The sequence below is a fragment of the Cinclus cinclus genome, chromosome 9 (assembly GCF_963662255.1).
Source record: "Cinclus cinclus chromosome 9, bCinCin1.1, whole genome shotgun sequence".
NCBI lineage: Eukaryota > Metazoa > Chordata > Aves > Passeriformes > Cinclidae > Cinclus > Cinclus cinclus.
In genome coordinates this window covers 16,057,452-16,084,682 of record NC_085054.1, presented here as the reverse complement: position 1 = coordinate 16,084,682, position 27,231 = coordinate 16,057,452, and the positions used below count along the sequence as shown (strand labels likewise).

The 27,231-nt window shown below is 39.1% G+C and overlaps 1 protein-coding gene across 1 annotated transcript in view; it reads left to right on the top strand.

Moving 5' to 3' along the window:
• CNTNAP5 (contactin associated protein family member 5) overlaps positions 1 to 27,231 on the top strand; it is a 200,821-nt gene that overhangs the window by 94,634 nt on the left and 78,956 nt on the right. The window contains exons 11-12 of the mRNA XM_062498016.1: positions 2,736 to 2,842; positions 15,832 to 15,951. Of these exons, the coding sequence (XP_062354000.1) occupies positions 2,736 to 2,842; positions 15,832 to 15,951 (227 nt within the window). The remainder of the gene's footprint in view (positions 1 to 2,735; positions 2,843 to 15,831; positions 15,952 to 27,231) is intronic.

The following is a 27,231-nucleotide window of genomic DNA, read 5'->3' as shown; positions in this document are numbered from 1 at the left end:
CATATTTTTCCATTACACTGATGATGTAATTTATGATACTAACACAGCACTACTCTTTTTCTCTCTCCAAAGAGCACTAGTAACATCATGCGTTTCTTCTCACCAGCCTCCCTGTGATGTGAATAGAACTGCTGCTGTACAGGTGACATAAAGGAGTGTTTATCACTAAATAGCAAGTGGAATTAAAGGCAGGGTGCTGAGGGCACCCGTGAAGTACAAATATGAGTAAATGTGCTCCCCCAGGTGAAATCACCTGTGCCACCACTGAGCTCTTGTAGCCCTGTGCTTTGCCTCTGGGATGGAGCTGCTGGTTCAGGTGGCTGGCAGGGTCCTGCAGGGCACAGCAGAGTGCAGGGTACACCACACAGTCCTGTTTGTACCATCCCAGAAGGCTGCTCCTGCTCTTTTCAGCATCGACCCAAAGCTTTAAATCTCATTTCAGTATTGCCAAGAGTAGGTGTGATGGCACAGGAGCTGGCTGGGTTCTCACTGCACCAGCAGGCTGTTGGACTGATAGATGATTGTCCAGCATGTCATTAAAAGCCAGCATCTCATCCCTTCTCAGAATTCCTGCCTTACGATGGGTAGTGCAAACCCAGCGGTTTTGGCCTTGCCCTTTGTTCCCTGTTTTGGAAACAAGACATTTTCCCACAGCAGTGGAAAGAGCTTCCTGGAGAGCTACAAAACTGGGAATGTAATTCTCATATTCTGTCCTCATTTTGTATTTGAGCTCAATGCCTAATAAAAGACTTGGCAATGATTTTTATAAGACCAATATATTATAGAAATGTTTGAAAAAATGTTACAGGTAGTTATAAATAGCATACTTTCTGCTTAAATTCCTTATTTCTTTAGTATTTAAATAATTACTGCAGTAATTGAGCAAGCATTAATAAAATAATTAAGCTTTCATGTTAATATTTTTATGCGACCTTTATTATTTTATGTATAATTGTATAAAGAGTGATCGAGTGAACCTGTGCTCTGGAATGAATCTTGGACTTACTGATATGTCTCTGTAAGGGCAGGCATGACATATGAAAGGGCACACAACATTTCAGAAAGCTAATACCTGTTTATTACAGCAGCACACTCTTTTATACCCTCCACACAGTTTACACTTTCCTCGCTGGTAGCAATTAGTCAACATAACAATCATTTGTGGGAAATTCTCCACCTCTGTTCTTCCCAGGGCCTTTCTAAAAATACTTTCCACAACTGGAGGGGTTTTTTCCCCTAGTTATCTTCTTTTCTCCTTCTTCTCTTCCTGGTCTCCATGACAACAGCCTTGGTCAAAGAATACTTCTCAAAACAAGCCTCATTCATTGACCCTCTGTAACCCACAGACCAGCTGTGGGTCCTACTATACTGATAGAGGTGAATAGATGTAAGTTTGTATGAATGAGCATGGAGCATATTGAGGACAAGAGGTTCTTCTGAAAGGCCTCTGGGCACATAAACAGGTTCCTTTGGGTTCTCAAGGTTTGGCAGCTCCAAATAGCCTTGGACTCAAGTAAATGGATGAAAACTTGGCTGATGAGGCTCAGAGGGCTGGTGAACATGGCTGTTAGTGACATACAGATTTTCTGCTGGCATGCATGGAATGGGTGTTAGTTGTAAGTAATCCAGAAGAAACAGATTGAGAACCACTGCTGAGGGCTATATACATACTTAAATGCAAAAACATTTCCTAAGGATGAGATGAACTGCAATAAAACCACGTGTTCAGCCAGAAAAAAAATCAAGGTAGCATCAGTAATTTCACACTAACACCTTGGAAAGATCTGGGCACTGAAAGAGTTTTGAAGCTCAAATTACAGCAAAGCAAATCCTAATGGAGTTCTGTAGTGTAAAGGATAAATTGATTGCCTGTTTCCTCTCCACCCACCCATCACAATTGAATCAGCAGTATAAACAAGTTACTTATTTTTCAGAAGTCACACATACAGTGTAAAAGAGATTAATATAAAGTAAGAGGGAAAACAATAAAATTAAAAAAAGGCAAATATGAGAACAATCTGTTTCCATTTAAGCTGGTGTAACTCCATTGCACTGGCTGCGTTTATACCAGGGGAGTTCAGATCAGCATTCATTTCTTGTCCTGGAGATTGAATTTATCTCCCACAGCTTTTATTTCTGTTCATTTCCTGAGCTGCATGCTGTTGTGCCTCTTTCTTCTTTTAATAATTTGTTTCACAATAATACTTCAGAGGCACACCAACTAAAATGAAGAAAATAAGAGAGTACAGAACTCATAATTGAAGCATATTTTTCCTGTCACTTCAAAGATTTGCATGCTGTTAGTGTTACCACAAATGTAACTCAGCCTAATTTTGATAACAGTGGTGCCCGTTTAATCTGAGAACAGCGGATTCTCCTTTGGAACAGGATTTCAATAGCATTTTCACTTTCTACTTGTCTTGCTCTATGGTCAGAAAGTTCATGACATTTTAGTTGCTAAAAAATGGAATGTTTTTATTTAGAGTGATCTTTACCTATCTTCTGAATCGTTTAAATGTTGTTTTCTTCAGTGCTTGGACATGAATCACAGAGAAAGAAATAATTATTTCATTACACAGCAATTCAACCCTAGGAAATTCTTGCCTTAATGAGGAGTTGAGACAGTTCTGTTGTTTTTGCTTTTGTTTTTTTGTTGTTTTTTTTTTTTCCCTCAGCACATTATTTTTGCAGTAATATTTATAATTAATTACACTTTTAAAACTGTCTCAATTTAGATGTTTACCCAACTACTGTGAACATGGAGGAAAATGCTCCCAGTCCTGGACCACTTTTTACTGCGATTGTAACAATACAGGCTACATGGGAGCCACCTGTCACAACTGTAAGTAAACCCACGTGCAGTTTTAATTTGTGTCACGTCCACATCATGATCACAGTGGTCATTAGACATTAAGTAGAATTTAGCTGGGCTGATTTTAGTCTGTGTTTGGTGCTTTAAGTCAATTTTACCACCCTGGACTTTGTTGTTAGATCATATGAAAGTTTGTATTGCAGGAACCCAATTTCTGAAAGTATATGATTGTGAAATTTTGCTGAACTGTTTTTCAGGCTGCTGCTATTAACCAGAATACAGAAACATTCAGTTACTGAAATCCGCAGCAAAAGGAATATTAAGGCGTTTTAAAGGTTAAAAAAAAAAATCTCATCAAACAGTAGAGGCACAAAATCATTTGATTCTGGTAAAAGATAGAGAGAAAAAGCCAAAATAAAACCTCTTCATTCAGCTGACAAAAAGGGGTAATAGTAAATGAAGGTAAACTTCCAGTTCTAACAAAGGAAGTAAGGAGAAAAAAGCCAGTAAGAATAACAGTTCCAGGAATACAACTGTAACCACTCTGGATGCTTGATGAGCACTTGGACCGCAGATAGGATGACATTGATGAGATGGATTTTTTTTTTTTCTCTGTAAAACTAAAATCAGAAGAAAAGAAAAGGTACTTAGTGGTTTGAAGCTGAGAATATTGGCAACCATACTGTCATTTTGGAGACTTTAATGGTTTGCTAGTTAACAGTGAAAGCATTTGTGGGGTATGCAGCTGACAAGAGAGTCTGCTGAGAGATCTGTTCATAGATTTGCCACCTGAATTCTACATTGTAAACACAAAGGAAGCCAAAGGCTTTGTGTGGAAATTATGCCAAGCCAGATGAAGAGAGGGAAGGAAAATGCTGACTTTACAGTTCTAAAAAAGAGGGCTTACTTTCTGTCCATTGTTTTTGTTGTTCCAAAAGGCATCACAACTCTTCAAAGCTTGTAAGGCCATAGCAGAGTATTTACACCAGCTGATGACTGGTACAGAACTAGGTGGCCAAAATCAGGTGGTGAGAAGAGGCTCCTTGGGGATGGAAGAGAATTGTGACTATTGACTGTCAAAGGTGATTAGGGACACTCAGCTCTGGGCTACGTGTGTGCTGTTGTATTAGCTTGGGGTCTGAGGCACATTATGTCTGTGCCAGCTCAGTGTGGCTTTTGTCCAAAGGAGACCATCTCATTACCACAGAGAACTGGTTCATGACTAGTTTTCCCCACAAACACTTCCATGGAGCTGGTGAAGCCTCCTGCTTCTGTCAACTCATGTCTGCACTTCAAAGACACATACATAGCTGCAGTTATTTAAGGTTCACTGATGCGAAATTACTTTGAAAATTTTCTCAGGAAGCTCTTGTGTTAAGCTGTGCACACCTGTGATGTACAGCTATTCACCTGCTTAACTTATTTACAACTGATTTATCAACAGCTAATTTGATTCCAGCTAGATTGTGGAGCCAGCTACTCTGTAAGCCAAGCAGTGCTGATAAACAACATTAGTCTGGAGAAATGCATTCATCTACTTGAAATATGCAGTGAAACCAATTCAAAGCCAGTGGGCAAATGCAGACTGTTGATAAGAAACTTGCAGAACAAGAGGTGTTATCACTTTTAGCTGATAGTGGTTGATGTTGAGGAGTAACTTTTAGCAGGTATATGAAAGGCACAGATGTGATCTCAGCATAACTCCAGAATACCCTCAATGTACAGGAAACTCTCTAATCATGTAATTCAGTGTAGTTCTATCAAAGCAAAACATCTAATTTTGTATGGTTTGAAACACAACCTCAAGAGATTTTTATTTTTCTAGAACAGTGATGCTGACAGTCCTGAAATTGAGCTTATACCACTTTGTAGAGGCTATTTCTTTTATTAAACTGCCCTTCAGACCCAAATCCATGCAGCAGCAAGGGAAAGATTTAGCTGACAATCTACTGCAAGCAAAACAATGTGAATTGTTTCAGTGTTGCCTGGATTTCTTTTTTGTCTGAGTTACATGAACCATAGGCTTTGTCTTGTTTTGGTGTGGTAAGAGGTGCGTGCCCACTGGTTGAAAACCATAAACAGACCCATTCTTTGACATGCTTTTAGGAAGAACTGCATGGCATGCATCTGCAAGCCAGATTTAATTGGTTTATGTCTTACCACCTCAGACTGGGAGATCTTGCCATTTTAAGAATGGAAATCTTGAGAGAAATTTTCCCTAACATCATGTCATCAAATGCAAAATGTTGAAATACATTTTATGGTTGGCACATAAGCAGTCTTGTTTTTAGTTCCAAATCTTCACAGGCCGCACTGGATCCTGCTGTGAGGAACAGCTAACAATACATACTATCTCTTCTCCAAAGAGTTTGCAGTTAAGTTTCTGAGGGCATAAAAACATGCTGGCACAGGTGATGGAATGCCAGAAAGGCTTCATCAGCATCACAGGTGGCATTTTCAGTCTGCCAGGTGCATAATTAGTTCTAGGCTTTCTTATACCAAAATAGTCACAAGGTAGAGATTAAAAAGAGGAAGAAATGAGTGCTTGCAGACATGGAGTGGCATGGGAGAAAGCAATAATGTGCTTGTTTGAAAACTTTAAGGCTATGGACAGAGAAGTTTGACATTTTTGACAAGGCAAATGTCAGAGCCATGACAGGTAAAGAGGTTGGAAATGTGCCATGAAAAGCAAAGATAAATAGTTTGCATTTGATGCAACATAAGGGAATTAGTGTCAGAAAAGAACAGTAAGTTGATAGAAGACACAGCTGGGACAGTATTTGCAAGAGCATATCAGATATGTGGGACAAAATTGTGTTTGGCATGTCTGAAAATGGGTAGTTGAAATTCAAGATGTGTGGATGAAGCAAAAGTGTGCATGTGAAGATACATGGAATGAACTGCCTGGCTCTAGACATGGCCTTTCCATAATTTTATTATAGGCAGCTACTTGCATGCACACCTCAGGTATCCTCCTGTTCAATCCAAACCCCTTCTGATCCTGAAAGCTCCTAAATTGTCACAGGAAGTTTGGCAATCTGCCTTGTCCAGATGAGGGTCCACTACTGAAAAAGGGTGTGGTCCTGTCCCATTAAAGCCTTATTTTGTGCTAAGAAAGTTTCACACTGAACTGTCATATGGTCCTGCTTCCATTCTTCTCTTCTCTGAACTTAACTGTAAATGCAAGTAAAATCTTGCTAAAACCTGTGTATGTTTTCTGCATTTCACTAGTCTCAGTGTTTTCTAACAGGTAGTTTCTTGCAAAGCTTATTACCTGATGCATAAGCATGTCTTTGTTTCGTAACAGTTAATGCGCCTTTGCTAGCTGCCACATGGAATGTTATCAATGCCTTCCAAGTCTTTCATTGTGGTTTGTTTTGGCTGGATTTTTTCCCCCTTTTGGATTTACCTCTAATCATTACATCTTCTGGTGCAATTCACATCTTCTCCCTGGCTAGTCACAGCACTGACAAGCACTTGTGTTTCCATCTCTGTACTCTCTGTAGCTGTGAAACCCCAAAGCATTTTCTCTGCCTTGCTCTCACAAGTGCATGTGGATGTACAATTTCATGATAAGCATAGAACTGGTGCTGTTTCCAGACGTCCATTTCACTGCCCGTAGTTTGGGGAAACCAGGAGTCATGGAATAACCCTGTAGGATATAAAGCCAACTGTTGGCAATTTGCATTTGACTGTGTAAGAGTTTTGTTGTGCCCTAGTTTTCTCCACCACTGTTGGAAACAGGATCCTATTTGCAGATATATTAAAAGGTGTGTGATCTATATCATCTACTGAAATTGTGTGGGCTCTTTCTTTTAAAACTTAGTGCTACTTGAGCTTATCTGTAGCTAAGACCATGCTTTGAGGATACAATCACATTTCAATCTCTAAAATGTATGGTTTTGCTTTTTGCTTTATCTTTTAAATGTGCTTCACATAGCTTGCATTTAGATAGGTTGGAAGATGAGCTCAGCTGAAGCCTTTAGGAAACAGATGCTTTCCCAATTTCTCTAGTGTGGTGGGTAGCCTGCTGGTCTGTCAGACATTGGAGTAGTCTGATAAAATCCAGATAAGAGAGAATCCATTATGTAATCACTTGTGTGAACATAACAAACCAGATAATAATGTAATGTTCATTTTCTCTTTTCCTCCTTCAGATACAAACACTGATGTTAGTACACAGTGTGGGGAAAAGGCTAGGTGGGATTCAGCTAATCTGTCTTTTGTCGTCTGGTACTGTGATATCCAAGTTAAGATAGTGGTCTGGTCTCTCTCTATGTATAAAAAGGAGTGTGAGCTGCTTTCAGAACTTAACTAATCTCACTGTGAGATAAGGCGTCCATTGTAAGGTCGTGGAGCACCTCTGAGATCTGTCATCTGTAGAGGGAGGCTGTCCCATCTTAGACATAGAATAGGCAACTGAAGGTAGGTCAGAATTACAGGTGGGAAGAGAGGTAGAGGGAAATCTAGATAAGTGAATTACTGTGCTTAATTTATATCTATCTATAGTTATATCTATGTCTATATCTATCTATATAAATTAATATATGCATTAATTGAAAGTGCGTAGTTGAAAAGTTGCATAGTCATTCCTCTCATATTATTAATTCCTGTAATTATCATCTGATAGTGAGAGCAGTAGACCAGTGTAAAATGGCCCTGAGATACAGAATGTTATAACTGAATTGCAAGATAATGATTAGTAATCTTATCTTTCTGTGAGTTATCCTAGTCTCATAGAAAGACTCACCTTGCCCTTCTGTATTTCTATCAGTTTTATTTATGATAGTTTTCAGGTGGTTTTTAGTCTTGCATGATTTTTTTTAATTCCAAAGAGTGCTGAACATTGATATAAAAGATCTTGAGAAATATAAAATAATGATTTTATTCCTCATTTTCCGGGGTTGTCAACATGTCCCAAAGCTTTGCAAGGTGATAATTAACAGAATGTAATTTAATTCTAGGTATTTGCTTTGGTGTGTGATCTATCTCACACATACAGGCATATGTCTTACTGGCCTAGGTAATTGGTGGAGGAGAGTCATCCAATAATGAAAATGTCATATAGTCATTGATATGGCATAAACTTGACATAACTTCAGGCTTTGAATGTGTATTTTTTAATATTAATATGCTTACTGCATATATCATTTTTTATCTGAAAAACTTAATATAGCTTCAGTCAGATTGTTAGCAGTACTGGAGCTGCATCTTAAAATGCCAGCTGGGAGTTTGGTAATTCTCCTGTGTTCCAAGGTAAGGAGATGTGTACAGTTTGCTGGCTGGGCAAATGAGGTTTTGGGAATTTCAGTCTGCCAGATGCCTACTAGTGAGTTTGGTAGTGCAGTTAGCATATCCTGAGTAGCCAGTTCTCCTGTCTGAGGTACTCAGAACAGATTTTTTTCTATGTGTGTTTAAACACACTCGTTTTCTTTGAGTACAGAAAATACATTTAATACTCTTATCAAACCTTCAGTACTGTACTTGGTGTTCCTGCATATTTTTGTTCACACCATGCTTTTGGAGTATGAATTTTCATTGTTTATTTTGTAATAAGTTACTGTGTTATTAATGCTTTCCCTTTAGTGGTGTTCATTTAAAAAAAAAAATCCCTTTGCCTGAGATTTCCTTAAAAATAATATGTTGAATATTCCTCTTTGGGACTTCCCTGCAGAAGGGAGCATGTGGGGGACTCACTCAGTCCTGTTTGAAGTCAAGGTGTGACCATCCCTTGAGGGACACGTGGACTTTTCAGCAAGACCAAAATACTGAACTCTGCACAGCATCCTTCACCTCTTTGATTACTCCTGTCCCTCCAACACTACTCTTACAATGGTCTGGGTCTCTGTGGCTGCTTTCCTGTGGCAGCAGGGCTGGCAGGTGACCCTGTACCAGCGCTCATCTGGGGTCTGGGATTGTCACAGCCACCTTCCAGCCACAGCAGGGAAGTGACAGGGGAGGATGGCTTGACACGACCTTTCCTGCTTTGCCCGGTGGGAGCCTTAGCTTGGATGGTAGGAGATTGTCTAAGAACCAGGTGAAATGGGAGTATCTCTCCTGAACATCCATTTACATGACCCTGCGATAAAATACATTTTAATTCTGCCTATAGAAATAGCATATTCTTTATCAGATGAGTATGTACATATTTTAAAAAGGAGAAAATAAGCCGTCTGTTATCCAGGCACGTCACAGCAGAGACTGCATTATTCTGTCAAGAGCATAGCTGTCACAATCCAGGTTTTGAGAGTACATTTTCTGGCATTTAACAAGACAATTGTATTTTAAGGGTGAGAATGATGATGATTATTCCTTGAGTTCATTGCTGTACTAATCCCTCTGATGTTGAAATAAGAAACCTGTCATTGTGTATTGCTTTATTTTTTATTTAGAAAAATATTTTGTCCATTGCTTATTACTCCAAACCTATAAGAGCAGATCTGTCAAGCCTGAGTTACACAAGCAGAGATTGAAAGAGTCGTCTCTGATCTGCCTCCAAGAACTATGGAGCATTTTGTTGGGATGCTTAATTTGGCCTGCTCAGCATTTGGTGTATCTGTGTTTTCCCAAGGTCAGTCTATGGCTGGTTGAATATCCTGGCAGAATCCCCAGCTCTTCCTGGGGCCTCTCCAGTCTAACCAGCACATGAGTTCTCACCTCTGAATACAGTAATGATCATCACTGTAGGGGTTATTATTACTCTTTTTGTCTAAGGTGCAAAGAATTACAAAATTATTAAATTAATCTGAAATTATGTTGCTGCAAGTATTCTGTCTACATTTTTTCATGACTTTCTAATTTTTAGAGATTATAAAAGCGACACATTGCTGCTATATTTTAGCTGGGAGTGGACAATGTCAGAACCTCTCAATGAAATCAAGAATTAAAGTTCTTTAGGTCCCTTTAATGTATTTTATTTATTATATCATATAAAATGTTCTATCCCTCTGAGAAATTGAAAATCATCAGCTGCTTTTATTACATTATGAGAATCTAATCTTGGAGCAAGAATACTACAGGATTCATTTTGGTAATCATAACTAGTACAGCTCAAATTCTGAATCCCTAGCTTACATTTCATACAATGAAATCAATTTCCAAAGTAATTGGGAATACAGTTGGAGCAAAATATTGGGAATTTTAAGGTTTGCTTCTGTTTTTCAAGGAAGATTATCTTGGTGTCCGTTAAATCTGAAAAGAGTCCTCTGAGGGGAAAAAAAGAATCACTTTTTGTTTGGAACTTAACATTTTTGGTGGTATCTATATTATTAATGGGTTGCTGGGTGCAGCAGAGAGAGGTTTACCTTGCCTGGTCTTCCCAGCAGCAAAACTGAACAGTGTCACTGTAGCCTTTACACTGGGTCCGACAGCAAGCAGGATTTTAAATATGGGGTAAGAGGTGCATGCTACTGGGTGAATAGCAGGTTCATTCACCACTGGAGAGTGTTCCCTGAGGGTTATTTGCAGGAGTTCAAGGCTTTGTACAAAGAATGGCCTTTCCTTTTTTAGCCAAAGTAGAACTAAAGGCTCATCTGCTGAGCAGCTCCACAGTAGAACAGGGAGCCTGTGCTTAGCAAAGGCTGCCATGGAGACTGCAGGTGACCTGCACAGGGCAAAAGGAAGACTGGAAGCCAGATATCAATACAGTAAGGGACAGTCTGTGGAACACTGGACAAAAAAGGTCTTATGTTGGAAAAAAATGGAAGTTTGACCTTGGAAATATTTGTGCTTAGTTATCCATGTTCTCTTACAGATTTCAGCTATGGCAGGGGAAAAAAATCACCTCTGGTTTAAGAACTGCGATTGAAACAGTTGGATTAACAGGTTTGAGGTAGTTCAGAGAACTGAACAGTGATGCAGTTGCTCATATTTAAAAGCTTTCAGGCCTGTGAAGCATATTGAATCAAGGCTGAATTTTCAACGGCAGACCCAAACTAAGAGCAACCCTGGCCCTTCCAGATCTGACTATGGAGTAACAGAGAGCACTTGCATGCACTGACCAACCATAAGCGTCTTGAAACAGAAATTAGGAAATGAGATTCCAAAAGGTTTTTATACAAAAATGGTCAAAGAACGGTTTTATTAAAATTATGTTAAAATCTGATGATGCTTTTCTGGCACTGAAGCCTGAATCATGGATCTATAGCTTGAATCATGACCAATCAAAGCAAATATTTATAGATTTGCTAGGTTATTTCTGGGGTGCGGGGGATGGGGGGTAGTCTATGGCTTGAAAAAAACATGGGATGTATCCATTTCAGAGCCATAGTTTTGATTTTTTGAGCTTATGAATGTTTGTATTGAAGAAAATATGAAAACACTCGTAGGTGATATTACTATAACTGGGGGTAAAGTGTTTATTCTGTGAATATACTGATCAACATTTTACAAATGATTTCCTAAGTACCTGGGAAGAAGAAAAGTGAGAATTAAAGGAAAAGATGGGCATTATGAATAGTGAGTAAAGCAGTGCTGTAAACAAATGTTCTGATGTGATGAGCTGCTGATCTGAAAAGCTAGTTCAGCTTGAGATACTTGACTGAAAGAGATACCTGAGGGAGAAATTTGGTTATATGTGTTTAACAGAGGTTGAGAAGGGGCTGGGAGCTGGATGTATTGAACTCTGTGAGTACAGTGCATGCACCAGCACAGCCCATCCTAGCAGAAAGGCAACACCACAGACAGCACTTACTTAAAGAAGCTGCTCTTGCTCTAAGGAATGGGGCTCTCAGGCTGCATCACTTTTGGCATTTAGCTCTGGGAGGATTTTAAATTTCTTTGTGAAACACAGCAGTAGCCTTTAAAAAAATCCTCACTGACTAAGAATGTCAGCATAGGGTCTATCCAGTGTTATAACTTACAAGTGATTCTGGGGAAAAAAAAGGGCAATAAAAGACATCCTTTGTGACCAAGTAAAGCAGGTATTTCTGATATGGTTTCCCTTACTAAATCTGGGACCTTGGAGGCATTCTTCTTGTTTGGTCGTTGTGGTGTAGCCAGTTACCAGCAATAGCCCTGTAACATCTGTGACATCTTTTACACTGTTTTTGGTTTTTTGTTGTTCTTGCTTTGTTTTTGTTGTTCTTTTTTTTTTGTGTGGTGGTGGTGGGTTTTTTTTGTTTGTTTGTTTGTTGGGTTTTTTGTTTGTTTGTTTGTTTGTTTTTATTTCACCCTAAGGCTTTTACCAGCCATACCTGGCAGTGAAGTCCAGGCCAATCTTGCAGGGGGTGATGTGGGTTCATGGGGCTGCTGGCATCGCTTTCTGTCCAGCACTGCCAGAATGCAGCCCTGTGAATCAGCTCCACCCTGCTGCCTGTGGGAGCTGCAGTGCCACTGCTGCGTGGCAGCTCAGGAAACACAGCAGGAGCTCAGAGCCCTAAACTCTGATTTTCAGTGTTTCTGGCTCACTGAAACTAATGGTGCTGGAAACCATAATTTTATCTTCAGTGGCTGCTGTTAATCAAAATTCAGGGAAAAAAAATTAAAAAAATCCAAAACAAAACGTGAGAGGGTTGGAGAAGGAAAGCTGATAAGCTGTTCTTGCTTCTTTGAGACAAAAGACAAGTTAAAGGTTTCATTTTTGAAATTATGCTTTTTAAAAAGTATTTTAATGGGAAAACAAACCAATGAAGAATGTTATTTTTGTAGTTTTGGTCCCATTTGGGTGAACAATTTACAATAGGAAAACAAATTTGAAGGAATAGAAGTATAAAATCTATTGAACTACTTCATGGAAAGGAATAAAATAATTAATTTTTGAGTTTTTGTACTTAATTTTAAAATATTGTTAAAATAATGTTTGAAAATTCATGGTGGATGCTACTCTGAATGAAATGATGAATTTATGAATTCATCCTCCTTTATTAAAAAGATTCAATTACTTCAAATGCTCTTTGCCATTAAAATATGTGCACCTGTCAACAGTTCCATCATTTCCTTTGGTGCTTGCTTTTTGAAAGTGGGTCCTTATTGTATGCCTAAATGATTGGTGACTCTTTAATGACAGTTACAATACTGGTTTGCCTAGCATTCCCAAAATGAACCCAACTCCATCTGCACCAGAGAAGCCTGACACAAAATAGAACGTAAGTATGAAGGCAGTTTCCAAAGTTGAGGATCTGAGGTCTTAACAGTCACAGCTGACTGTCTGTTTTATACTTTCATATGATATTTCTGATTGCAAAAAGAGAATAATGACTGCAAAGAGATCTTGTCTTTCATGGACCCATAAAGATGGCTTCAAGTTTTTGTTACTGGCATAATAGGGCCTTTTTCAGCAAATGGGATTGCATAACTTTACTGTGAAGCAAACAAATCATCTCAGGCCACAAAGGAGTTGAGCAGAGCTTGGAATGGTTGGGGCACTCAAAATGTCTGTAGGGGCATCTGCCAGTGACTGGAAAACAAGCATAATTTAATTTTGGATGCATTATAAGTAAAAAAATATCAAAAAAAGAGAATTAAAATCAATCAGCCATCTGCTTCCAGTCTAGAAGTGTGCAGTACCGAGTGCTACAGATACAGGCATGTGAAAATACTGCCCACCAAAACCACTTTTCACTAATCACAATGGAATACGTTTTATGTGCTAGAGCTCAAGGTTTACAGCCTTTTCCCATTTCTCCTGCTACTTCCCAGTATGTAGTGCTGGATTTCTCATACAACTGAAAGGCAAACATACCAGATGGATTTCCTTCTGGCAGACATAACTGTAGCTTTATGGAAGCTTGTATATCCTTTCAGATTTATACCAGTTGAGCACCCTTAGCCTGATTTCTAGCTCTATGTAGCCTTTTTCCCCCTAAAATTACAGTGACAAAGAGGCCATCTGAGGATGAGTGGATCATCTCTGTTTAAATCTGCCCACATTATTAATGGCAGAATCTTCACATCTTTCCTTACTAATTTGAAAAAAGTATATCTGAGCTTCAGCCAAAATGACAGTCAAGAAGAACACTTAGAAAGAACAAGTTGTGATGAAGAATGAGATTTGCTGTGCCAGTTCACTGACAACATATTTGTTTTCTGTCTCTACCCCTGCTCCATCCTTTGTCTTCAAAAACACTCAGCAAACAATTCAGAGGAAGCAATTGGCATATTCCCTAATGAGACAAGATAAAGTGTCCTGTAACGATGATGACAGCAAATTCACTAAGTGAACTGCAGTTTAAGAACTTTGCAAATTGATCAAACCATGATTCCTTGGTTGCTTACTTAATTGCCTGTTACCATCTCTCTCCTGACCTCCATATGCCCACTGCTTCTGTCAGCACTTCTGCAACTCAGGGACTCTCTGTCAGCCCCTCAGGTTGTGAACACTGGAAGAATAGGTTCTGGTTTGAGGATTTTATTTAACTTGCATTTAATATGTGTTCTTGGCCAGCTGTCACAGTGGGAATTTAGAGATATTCTGGACTCCCTACCATGCTTGAATACATCAGGCTGTGAGGAAAAAGCTTTCCTAATTCTTTTTATTATAGGATGGATGCTAATTAAGGCACTGTCTCATCAGGTACTGAGTACCTTAAGCAGCTTCTTAACCCTGGGAAGGATAGTGGTGTGCTTGTTTAGCAATCAGTGATATTCTGTCTCCTAAAGATGTCTGGTCAGGCAAGAAATGGCAAGAGAAAAACATATTTTGGTGAGTGCACAAATGATTCAACAGTGAGACTCTTAATCCACAGCCAGTTTGGATTAGAGCCCCTAGAACTGTGACTCTGCTTTGTTGGCAGAAGTGAAGAAATGCCCAGTTTTTAAGTGATGAACTATCTTACTTCTGACAAGCCTACTTTAAGGCTCACTATTTATGCTTTTAATAAGTTTCACTAGAGAAGTTTCTTTAAGGGAATGTGGGAAAAGGAGGGATGTGAGTCCATGTGTGCACAGGAGTGGGAGAAAGGAGCTATTCCTGCTGCTGTGGAGCCATTGCTCTCTTCTGCAGGAATTGTGTTTAGAAGTGGTGAAGAAGTGCTGGCCCTGCCATCAACCTGCAAAGCTCTGAGTTCCTTTCAGATGAAAAGCACTGGGAACTTTGCAATTGTATTTACAGCCTCAACACAGCAGTCATAAACTGTTACAGAGAATAATTTTGTCAGTATAATCAGGTAAGTGTTCAAGCAGGTGGGGAGAAAAAAAAAATCAACTCTCCTGAAATGGGATTTAAGGTTATTGTTCAAGGTCCAGGATCATACATGTGACTTTCTGATACTTCTGGACTGCCTCTGCAGGACTTTTCTCTTTGCCCCTATGAAGTGACAGTTATATCTTTCCTGATAATATGCCTCAAATACAAAGATTGTACTGACCTCTGGGTTTTTCTTCCTTCTTCTCTTGCTCTTGGTGACCTGGTGTGCTTGTTTTATTATCCACTTGGATTTTCATGGGCACTCACAATCCAAGAGAAGAATATTGATAAGCAGAGAGAAAGGGTTGTATAAAATTAGGTCTAAAGCATAAAAATATCACCTAGACTGGAGACCACGTCTGAGCTTAAGCTTTTCTGCTGGGGGACAGTGGATTTCATTTGCACAGTAGATTAGGGTAAGGCTTTAATGCTTCCTGTTGACCTTATCCTGCAGAGAATGTGAGGACTGGCAAAAATATCTGTTATCTGTGTTGGCAAGACTTAAGTGTATGTGTAGGTGATAAATCATGTGTACCTGCGTGTTTGTAGGTATGTCATTGAAATACCATGCATGGATAAATATATATACCACTTCATAACTGGATATGTCACATTTGTAAGTTCATATCCCTTTATTTAAGTATTTACTTACCTCAATCCAAAATAAAGCAAGTACCTGCATCTTTAAAGCCAGCCTGTATTAAGTTCAAGGAAAGAGTTAAATAAATGTCTGATTTTGAGCATGGATTCAGCCCAAATGCAGTAAGATTTCACATGCTAATCAGCTGTGTGCTATCAGGGTATGTTATGACAATAGTTAACAGAGTACTTGTGTATAAAACGTGTCTGTCTGTGTTCTGTCTGTCTGTGCAATCACTCTCTCTTTCTTTTAAAGCTGTCTATGAACAATCCTGTGAGGCTTACCGACACCAAGGGAAGACATCAGGTTTCTTCTACATCGATTCTGATGGAAGTGGACCACTGGGACCACTTCGTGTTTTTTGCAATATAACAGGTAATGACCTCACCTTGACTTGGCTGCCTGATGTCAGGTCTAATTTGATTTGAGGTGGTCTAAGTAGAATGATAGACATGTCAACAATGCAGCTCAGTAGTGAGGAATAAGCAGGGAAGTTGTAACCAAGGTTTCACTTTGAGATGTTTCCTTAAATAAGATCCACGTAAAAGTGATTTTTAAAATATGTCTGAAGGACGTGCCTTGTTAAGTGATATATACATCAGTGTCTGCATCTTATAATTGGCACTTCACAATACCATAACTTTTGATGAGATGTTTGTATTTTACTAAAGACGTAGAAACTTAGAATCCAAACCATTATTTTGTAACTGAAGGGTTTCTCTGCTTTATTAGAATATGAGCTCTGGAATTATTATTGAACTCCTCTCACTGAGCTAGCTGTAAACCCTTCTGGTCTGACGTAGGCAGCAATACATCCCCTTGTACAAGTGTGCTGCCTTTGGCACTCCATAGAGTGGAAGCTTTGATTGTGCCTGCTATTTGTATGGGGGAGAGTGCATGATGATCTCAGGAGAAAGGACACCAAAGAAATGGGTTACAGAGCAAGAGCCTGGCGAGGTGACCTGGTGGTTGAGGCTTTTTAATCTTATAGTTCTGTAGGTTTAAAATAAGAATCGTTTCAAATGAACATAACTGTCTGGCAAATTCTTCCCTTAAGTGGGTCCTGTTTGAATGTGAGGAAAAGAATATGAGAAAAGTTTATAAGGACCTTATTGTGGGTGGGGATAGATGCTAGGGCTCCCTTTCTTTTTATATTTGAAATAGAAGTGAAGTTTCCTACGCTGTCTCCTGTTTGGCATTTTTTGCTTCCTGTGGCCAGGTGCAGATGAAGGAATATTTGATTACCCTTTCTAAATTGCTAATTCTGGCTGAACTACTTTGCCACATATCACCTCCACACTCCGTGCTGAAAATTGAGGACTCAGGATATTCATATTTTATCCTTAATCTCCTTGTACTTAAAGTGCCTCAAATTAAATTTTCATTTTTATTTAATTGGGCAATGATTATGTTAATTAAATGCACAACAGTTAATTATTAAGTATGTTTTTTATTCAGGTGTAACAAATATTTAATGAGATGTGTCTCCTTCAGTGTTCAATCTCCTAAGAACTGAAACAGAGTTTCACCTTTCTGTCTGAATATCCTTCCTTGATCTTCAATATAGGAAATGTGCTCATTTTTATTATTTATCATATAAATATGTGTGATCAAAACATTGTCAGTGGTTTTTATCTCTGCTGAAGAAGTAGGATTTTTGACAAACACTTTGCATTTGCTTTCCTCAAATAAACTTTATCTGGCAGAAATCCAGAAGGTATATGCCTGATTTTCTCTCTATCTGTAATGAACTTGCTGACATGCTCATCGCATTGGTTATGAGAAAAGTGGAAGTGGGGAAAACTGGCAGAACCTCCTAGCCTGGAAAACTTATGCTTCTGTGTCAACTATGTCTGGTTTTGGTGCCTTAATCACGAGAGCTTCTTTTCTCTCTGGGAAATTCCCTTATTGTTATTCTCATAAAAATTGTTTGCAGTAATCGATTAAGTGCAAAGTAGGAAAAATATTACTTTGTGTACACAGGCATGGATTCTCAGTTTGGTTTTTTTTTTTTTCAGATGGTGCTTCTGCTTTATTTTCTGAAAGTAACCCATATTCAAGGAAAGGCAAAATACGAAATTCTGTGTTGTTACATTAGGTACATATAAGGAACAAAAAGAATATTATTGTTCAGTGACATAAATCTGTACCACACCTCCTGTGAATGGAGAAGCGTGGATGGCCATGAATGTGGATGGCTTCCATGTGTGGGGAGACTAAACAAATTAAAAAGATGACTGGGCAGAAGTGTCACAGTGCCTGGAGATCATGTGTGGCCTAGAGAAAACACAGAGGAATTTATTCTTTTTCATCATATATGAGCTAAGGGACACTTAAATGGTTACATAGCAGGATTTGGAAGTTGTTTGTTTGCTTGGTTTTTCCTGATGCAATGAATTAAACTTGAAACCACCACAGGACAGCAAGGAAGCTGATAGATCAAGACAGGGAGTAAAACCCATCTGGAAAAAGCCCCAGTGCTGTCTGATAGATTCAGAAGGTGCAAGTAAACACCTTTAGTAGGTTTAGTAGCAGCTTCCCACCCAGGCAGCTGTGACCACTGAGAAATGGGAATGACCTTCAGGAAAACCTTTTGGCTTCCCTGGGTATCTCTTCACCCTCAGAGGCAGAGGTGGGCTCCTGGGCTAAATAAAGCTTTTATTTTACTCAGGCTGGCAGTTCTTTCTGTATACAGTTCAAGAAGCAGTAACCTTCTTGTGCCCAAAACGTTTTCAGCTGAAGAATATGGAGTGGAATGGAAAATTCAGGGCAATGACTCATTTAATGTTTTTAAAAGTGGAGGTGCAGAGAGCTAATGCCTTCTGGGATTTACAGTATCTTTAATCTGTGAAGGATGAATTCAAAGAAGAAATCAGATCGTCAGAAATGAGCAGCATCATTGCATTTAAAGAAAAGTGTTTTTCTTAATATTCACTTACATTTTTTTAAATGTTCTCCCTAATTCTAATATAAGTTCTTTTAAATTTCTTAAAGTTCTTTCTAACAGCATTTTTACCTGTTTAATTGAAGGGATTCAGATAAGAAACTTGTTTGGAACCAGTTATTAACTGGGGCAGATATACACCAGATTTCTTGCATATTGGTTTCTGGTCATAGGTATCCAGTGTCTGATGTGGATATGGAAATATCAACATTTCAAGGTAGTTTACTGTGTTTATGTTTGCAGTGGTTTCTCTGCAGCCTGTCAACTTTTCTATTCAGCAGTGGGCTGCTAATTCTGAATAAAGCAGAAAATTGTGATTGTGTACGTTGAGAGGGAATTGGACAGTTACACAAACAGGGAGAGAGATAAGGGAAAGGAAATGTTACAGGGAGAAAAGAGAAAAGCAAGAATATTAAAAAATATAGAGTCAATTTTCAGCATGGCAAGAAATCTAGCTGTAGTGTCACAGAATATCTGATGAATAGCTGATACTAGAGTGGGTAAATGTGCTTATCCACTGTCTGAAGAAGTGTCTGAAAAAGCAAAGTGACAAAAACTGTAGATGACGTGCTACTATTTAATAGCATGTTTATTGGTCAAGAAGGGAGAAGAGTGTATGAAGAGCTTTAAAAGGATCTTACCTTGAGGACTGTTTATTTCTACTAAAGGTAAAATATGTTGTGGAAATAGGAGGTTGCCAGGAACACTAATGTGCCTAATCAAAGGCATAGAAAGGTATCTGAGCAAAGAGAGGTTAAAAGTAAATAACCCGGTACTATTTAGAGTGGGAAGACTCAAAATGCATGGGCCTCCCTGACAGAAGCAAGGCTCATTTGCATTTTCTTACAACAGGAGAAGAGAGACAGTTCAATGACAGTGAAAGACAAAATCCTCAAAACTAAATCTTAAAGGAAAAGACAGCACCTTATTACCATAATGTTTTCTTCACCTTATATACCCATTGCAAAAGAGCAAAGTCACGTTCACGGGGAAATTCATCAGTTGTAAGAAACACTGAGGAATCAACACCAAATCTGCATCTGAGTGTGGGGAAGTGAACCAAATATACGTGCCCAAGCCATGACTGGATGTAGTTGGATGCCATGAAGGACACCAGGAGGATGTGAATGAGTCCATGCAGGGATCATTAAATTGGGGTGATTGTACTGGGTGCTGTGAAAACGGATCTGGCAGGTTTGTCACATCATGCACATGGGATTGCAAGCTAGCTGTGCTCACTTCTCCTGGGTCTCCAGTTACCCATGGGGGTCTATGGCTGCACATTTTGGCATGAAGTGCAGAAAGAATGCATTGTGTCATACTTGGGTGTAATGAACAACCACTGGGGCTGGGAAAGGCTGATTGTTTGGTATTCAGCCCACTTGAATTAATCTTAATTGAAGATTCATAACAGTCAATAGAAAAGAAGACTGATAGACCCCCTGAACCTCAGGTCTGGCAGTCTTTCTGTCATTGTGAGGCTTATTTTTCTCATGCTGCTTAGAAATCTGTTGGTCTGTCTGGAGTACTACTTAAATGCTAATAACCATGTTCTCCAGGACAAAGCCTATAGATATGTAATCTACATTCATGTGCTTGTTTTGCTGTCCTGTTTGAAAAGTGGAATGACCTTTTTCTCATCTCCTTCTGAGTAACTTTTACCCTTGAAATCTGAAAGATTTTCTTACAGTACACTTGAGTCTTCCTGTCACTGTACCTCTGTACTGATGCTGTTTTACAGTATTCAGACCCTAGGCTATCAAATCAATAATGCTTAGAAATTGCCGTGACTAGATCAATGGTTCAGTTTATCTTTGCCAGATATTTTTCCAGTCTTCAAATAGTTTGCCTTTCCTTTCTTCCCTTTTTTTTTCTTCCAGGGTTGCAGTTTGGGGAAAGATGCATCCTTATCTCAGGTCTTGCTGATAGTCCAAGATCTTTTCTGAAACTGCCATAATGAAAAAAAAAAAATTAACAAAAAATAATCTCTATTTGTTGCAGATCATTTCTGTTTTGGAGTCTCATATCAAAGTGCAAATACTGCTAATTTCTCGGATGCAGGAAAAAGAAAGTTTTATTTTCTCTGTCTCAAAAAACTGTATAGAAATTGTGTCTAAGTCTCAGAAAAAATAAAGAATTCTAATAAGATGTGAAGTAGATTGTCAAAATTATACTTGCAGTTTTTTACAAATTGCATCCTTTTTTTTTCCATTCAGCTAACAGTGATTAAGATTTTTTATTCTTCCTTTACATATCTCCATTGATGTTCCTAAAACAATCAGTTGTATTATTGGATGGCATCTATCTTTCCCTTTGTTTCAACATGTGAGTCTCAGCTCATCTGCTTATACAATTCCTTAATCTATTTTCCATCAGAAAGCATCTCCTTTTACTTTGTATACATGGAGTCACCATGTACTCAGCCCTTTTTACATTTCTTGCAGACTTGGGAAATTCTCTTGTGAATTCTCAGCCTCTGGACAGGCTGAAGGAAGAACAGATAGGAGAAGGTCATGCCCTTAATTCTGCCTTTAATACCTGCAGCTACAGGATTTTGGAACAACTATTTAAATGGTCAAACTCCCTCTACCTTGTAGCTTACTGTCTGTACTTGAGATTGACTTTATTACAAAAGAAAACAACAAATGGAAATTCATTACAAATTGTTTACTAGTGTTTAGATTAAAGTAGCCCTTAAAAATTTACATTTTATCCCTCAAACACTACAGGTCTCTTGGCACACTGTAGATTTGACAATTGATATGTTTCTCTTTCGAATTTCCATGAAATATTCTTCCAGAACCTTACAGAATGAAAAATTCTTTAATGTGAATATAATGTCAAAGGCATTGTGCTGTCAACAGCAGTGTTGCTGCTTTCAATGAAATTGGTTTTTTTCAGATGAACATCATGACAGAAGTCCTGAAGGCCACCTTCACTGTCACATTTGCAGGTGGCCCCTAAGGAAATTCTAGTACTGAAGAACATAACTAGATATTTTTCTCTAGTCATTACCTTTTAACAAAAGTTTACTGCAACTTAATCCCTCTCCTGCCACATCTGCAGTGCTCAGAAGTTAGAAGCAAGCTGTGGCCCTGTCCATGTCACTGACAAGAGTGGATGCTTTTGCCCCAGACACGGGTGTCTCCTGCCATGCTGCACCCCTGCAGGTTTCGTGCCCAACCCCCTTGTAGGGCAGCTGAAGAACAGCAGGTTTTCTGTGGGCTCTTCTTCTTTTCTGCTAGGCTCATGCAGATGTCTGAGCCATCACAAGACATGTGAAATGGCAGAAACATGACTTGAGTCTCTCAACACTCACCCTAGAAGAAGGAGACTGAGGCAGAGAGGACTGCAGAGTTTCCAGAAGTGCAGAGAGTGGAGAAGTGTCCACCTTGCTCTAGGAAACAGATTAATGACTGCCTCCTCAGTTTTTGGAGGGGAACATTTCTCACTGCTTATTGTAACATGCCTTGTATTAAGGAACTACTGAAATGGAGCATTGTCAGGAAGCAGGCTGGCATGACAATGGTTTGCCAGCTCTGGGCTTCAGCACAACACAGGGAAGGAGGGTGCGAGATGTCACAAAAGAGGTGTCTTGTCATCCATCAGAGACATCTGGCATGGTCATTCTGCTGAGAGTTGCCTTGAATGCAATGCAGTGCTTCTACACTGGATGGACACGGCTGAATCAGAACTCAGGAGGAAGCTGATGAGCAGAAAAAAAGCTGCAGAAGCATGTATTGTTAGGTCAGCCAGCAGAAAAAAAATACATAAAAAATAATAATGGAATGCTTTCAGAGAAAACACTTCTTTGGAGTCAGTGAAATAAAGCTGTCTGTGATAAGAAATTGGTCTTTTAATATCCTTTGAGAGGAGTGTATATTAGAGCAGCTGAGTTGACCTGCCACTGCAGCTTAGAACAGTACAGTGTTTAAGGAGAAAAGTGTTGTCTTTTTTATGGTTGTTCTTTTAGTTACAGGTACAGCATTCAGGATAAAATTTGGCATTCAGTGTGGAGCACCATGAAATGAATGCATCGTATGAGCTCTGAGAGTTATTTTTTTCTCTCATGTAGCATTTACCGTATGTTTGGCTTGTTGGCAATTTAATCAGTCTGAATAATCTTGTTTTGTGACAAACCTCCTAAATCACAAAGGAATGATGCAGTTTGTATGGGTGGAATGTGTTCTACAGGGATATTTCAAGTTGAAGAATAAAAATGAGAATTAGACAATACAGAATTCATTGAAAGCCAGTTTTCCAGCTGCTCTAATTTCCCACAATTTAATCTGTGTGCCGTCAAAAGCAACTTGAAGGTTTCCAGCAAGATGATAGAACTATGGGCTAGGCTAAACAGAGTCTAAAATGTGCTTAATGCATTGCAGTCCCATGCTGTAAAAGCATCTCCTAGGGCCAAATGCAGACAGCATAATATCCTAGTGAATTGGACCATTAAATAAAACTGTGAAGTCATAAAGCTGCAGCATTACCCTGAAATTAAAGCATTGTCACCTTTGAATTATGGAAATAATTTAACAAGCATTTAGGAAATCTGCCTTTCAGGGCTGCATTAAACTATTCCATGTTATACAATAGAAGATGTGGCTGCAGTCTCCTACTTGGTTTTGAATGACTTCCAGCTTGTGTTTAGTTTGAAATTTTACCAAGCTGAGAAAGTAATAAAAAAGTAGAATGGAGTAATAGAAGATAAAAATAGACAGTAACCTATGCCTGGACAACAGCTTTTTAATTCTCATTGCAGATTCAAAAGTGCAGGGAGAGCTCATTAAATGAAGTAAACAGGAAAAAAAAAGGTGTAGTATGGACAGATGTAAAAACATGATAACTTCCTAGTTGAAATACATGAGAAGAGAGCTTTATCTGTGTCGTTTAACAGTTTCCAGGTATGGAAATGACTAGAAGGAGGTAGTGGCACTCACCTTGGTTTGCATCTGTGATTACAGTGTCATTGTGTAAAAACATGTAAACAGAACAGAGCAAAGATTAAATAAAAACCCTTGCATTGTGAAACAGGAACAAGTATTTGAAGCCCCATTTTCAGAAGCTGTGGGCATTACTGGTGTAGAGGCGTGCCTCTGGAGGCAAATGGCAAACAGGGAGCTGAGGTGCAGACAGCTGTTGCACTGTTTGCTGGTGTGATCTGTGGGCACGTTCAGGTGGCAGCTGCGTGTCTTACACAGGTCCTGAACCTGCCCGCAGTGCCAGCTCACACATCACTTTCAGGAGGCTTCAGAGGACCTGTCAGTCGAGTAGTGAGAGTAGAATGCCTTGAGCTCATTCTGAGCCAGGCAGTGATATTCTGGGAGCAGCTAAACTTGTGCAAGTGAATTTGAGAAAATAGAATGATCTTTTTCGAATTTTTGCCAAGTTTGAGGTGGAGAAACTAGGGTTTGAATAAACCCCAAGGGCTGATCTGAAGGGTGATGGTCTTCAGAAGAAATGCTGGGATTATTTATGAGTGGTTTTATCTATAGAAGCAGATGCAATGGTCTTGGTATTTATTGGAAGAGTTCAAGGATTTACTGCCCTCCAGCTCTTAGTAACTTCTCTCTCGACCAGTGGAGATGCAGGAGGGAGCACTGTTGGCTCTTCTACTCAGTCCAAAGTAATATAAAATTTAAATAATTTTCATTCTCATTTGCTGCATTTAAACAAAAGGGTGTCCTTCTGAAAGAAGGAACTTTGTTTCTTGAGGTCTTTTACTGTGATGTGAATGTAATCCTTCATTCCTGTAGCAGGTTGTTTTTGACTTGGTATTCATTACCTTGCCCCTCTACACCTCACATGCAGATTTCTTAAATAGAAGTACATTTTCCTTGGGAAGTGGGAAGAAGTGTGACTGAGATGACAGAATATATTTATTTTGCTTTTTCTCTTCTCACCTTGTTACCACCAGCTCTTTTGTATTTGTGTTGTGTTGAGCTGCCCTTCTGATCCGAGGTTAGTTTGCTGGTGGCTGTGACTTTCCTGTCACTGGATCAATGAGAGAAACACAGATCTTTTTTGAGAAGCTGAACTGATGGTCACCCTTACTTCAGAGGTGAAACACAGAGGGAAACTTTGAAGTGACCACTAAAGCTTAGATCTGATCTGTAAAAGTATTAAACCTAACAGACCAGGCATGTGTAGATTAGGAAATCTCTGAAATGTAACTTCAGAATTCTTCTCTTCTGCTATAACTTTTCAAACTCCATTCTGATGTACTTGCTAAAACACAATTACTTTGAATACAGGAAGAAACTTGATTTTTTTTTTCTTTCCCTTTGTAAACTAGAGGATGGAAAATAGGTCAACTTATTTCTAAATGATCCTGTGCAGAAAAGCAGGTCTAGAATGTCAAAGTTCACATCTCAGGACAGCTGTGTGCAGCTGTAATGATAACAAGACTGCTGAAAATTAATGAACAATCATGAAGGAAGATAAGAGGAAGACTTGTCACTTTACCTGTCCAACACTCTTGTTAATGAATGCAGGCTGCTTACAATATGTTTGCTGATACCTTGTCCAACCTTATTTCAAATGTGTCAATTAATTATATTTCCAACACTTTTTTTTGAAAGACAGTTTTGTGCTGTGCTATTTTTAATCAGCTTTTCATAGTAATCCTTCTTTGCTTCTAGATTGCTAGCCCTTGATGCTTTTGACTTTTCAGGTACCCACATGGCACCTTTCTTGTTGCACAGCCTGGAAAGTACAGTGGTGTTAACCTCTGTAGAGCTAGAGCATTAGGCTGCTCTGCTTCCTCAGCAGCACTGTAGCCACTGTTGTGAGCATTGATTTTTATTGCATTTTCTTAAAATTTTGTTCAGAACTCTCAGTGGGGAGATGCTTTTGACAGCCCACCTGGAATTTCAGCAACCAGTTTATTCCATCATCTGGTTTTGTCTCACATTATCAGCAACTTGGTGTTTGTATTTTTAGTAGATATTTCAGTTAAGGCAGGAGTAAAACTTCTGTCAGCTTTTGTGAGAGGAAAGTTAGTTCACCCTAAACTGCTTCTGAAAAATCCACTCTGTTCTTGTCAATATTGCCTTGAGAGAGCAAAAGAAAACAGAGGGATTGGCTGATAAGGATCACTACTTTAAGATGTACAAGATGTCTGTCACAAAGTCATTAAAGTATATTGTGCTGGATATATATGCAGGACTGTGCAGGGTATTGTGCTGCAGTGTTCACTGTGATTACAGCCACTAGGACAAGTATTACAAGCAATAAATTTGTAGTATTTCTTATCATTTTAATCTGACTTTATGTATCACACATTGCAGTAATGTTTCTTTGAGCTCCAGCTCCACGGGTCCACAAGCAGCTCCCTGAAGTCTCTTAAGAACCACAGAATTGCAGACCTATGAGTAAACTCTCTACCATCACAGGAATATGAGAGGGTTGTGAGTGAATATGTGGTTTGCTGTGTGTAAACTGTCCTTACAGTTAATGCAAGTTAATTTCTCTGTGACTTGCAGCCAGGTCTTGGAACAGACCTATGCAGATAGTCTCCAGATGGTTGTTGTTACTTGCCTGTCATTTGAATGGCTCCATAAAGACAATCCATTAAATTATTTGAGTGTCTGCATAGATAGTCCATTTAGGATTTTTATATACCTATTAGCATTCTGTTGAAGTAATCTGGGGGATATTTGTAGCTCTACAAAAAATACTTTGACTGCAATGCATTGTAGTGTCCACACAGCTATTGGGCTCATCATGCCAGTGTATTGTGGAGTTAGTGGAAAGTTCAGGCTCTGCAAGAACTCAGGCCAGGCCATGTGGTAAAACCATCTGAATCCTTAAATGCACAGTTTTTATAACCAGCTTAGAAAAGATACAATTCATTGTTATCAAGGTTTCCCTGATGAAGTATAAATAACAAAATAGAAATCTATTGCCTAGATCTTACTTTTTCCTGTTACTGTCTACATTTTTCTGTGAGATCGAAATCTCTTTCTCATCAAATGATTGAAAATTGCTGCCTTAAATTTTTGCCCTGTCAGTATCTTGTATCCTCCCTAGGCAAGCAGGGTCTTTGATAAAGAGGAAATTTGCTGGATGTGACTCTTACTAATAGTGTTGGGCGTGTGCAGGGCTCAGTCCTGCGAATCGTCTTTAAAGAGTTTGTCTTTAACAATGTGTCAGCTCAGCAAATTGGCCTTCAGGTTGTCCTTTCTGCCTTGCCCATTGTCATAGCAGAACCAGCTGGGAGAAAGCCTCCCTGGAAGCTGAGTGCTCCCAAATGTGGTGTTCTTGTTCTCATTATGCCAACTCCAATGCTGATTGTGAGCTTTGTTGTAGGGTGCAGGTTGTGCTTAAGCTTAGATTTGCTTTCTGTCACCTACACAATCTCTTGCTCTGCCAGTAAATGAAATTAAGGAAATGAGAATAGGCTCCCCAGCATGGAAAAGCATCAATATTTAGAGTTAACTGCAGATGCCAAGTCATATGGCATTCTGTACTGTCATCCAAGTAGGGCATCATTCAACTTATATGCAGAAAAATCTGAGAACTGAGTGAAATGAGTGATCTGACTTCCAGCTGGGTGGTAAGAACATATTCTCAGTTTAACTTTCTGGCAAGAGATTGTGCTTTCTGTTCATGGTGAGCTTGTGCAAGCTCATCAGCCGCAGTTCTCTGCTTCCATTTGTTGTTACAACAGCGTGGGCTGTGCTCTCAGGAGAAAGGTGAGTGTTACCCCT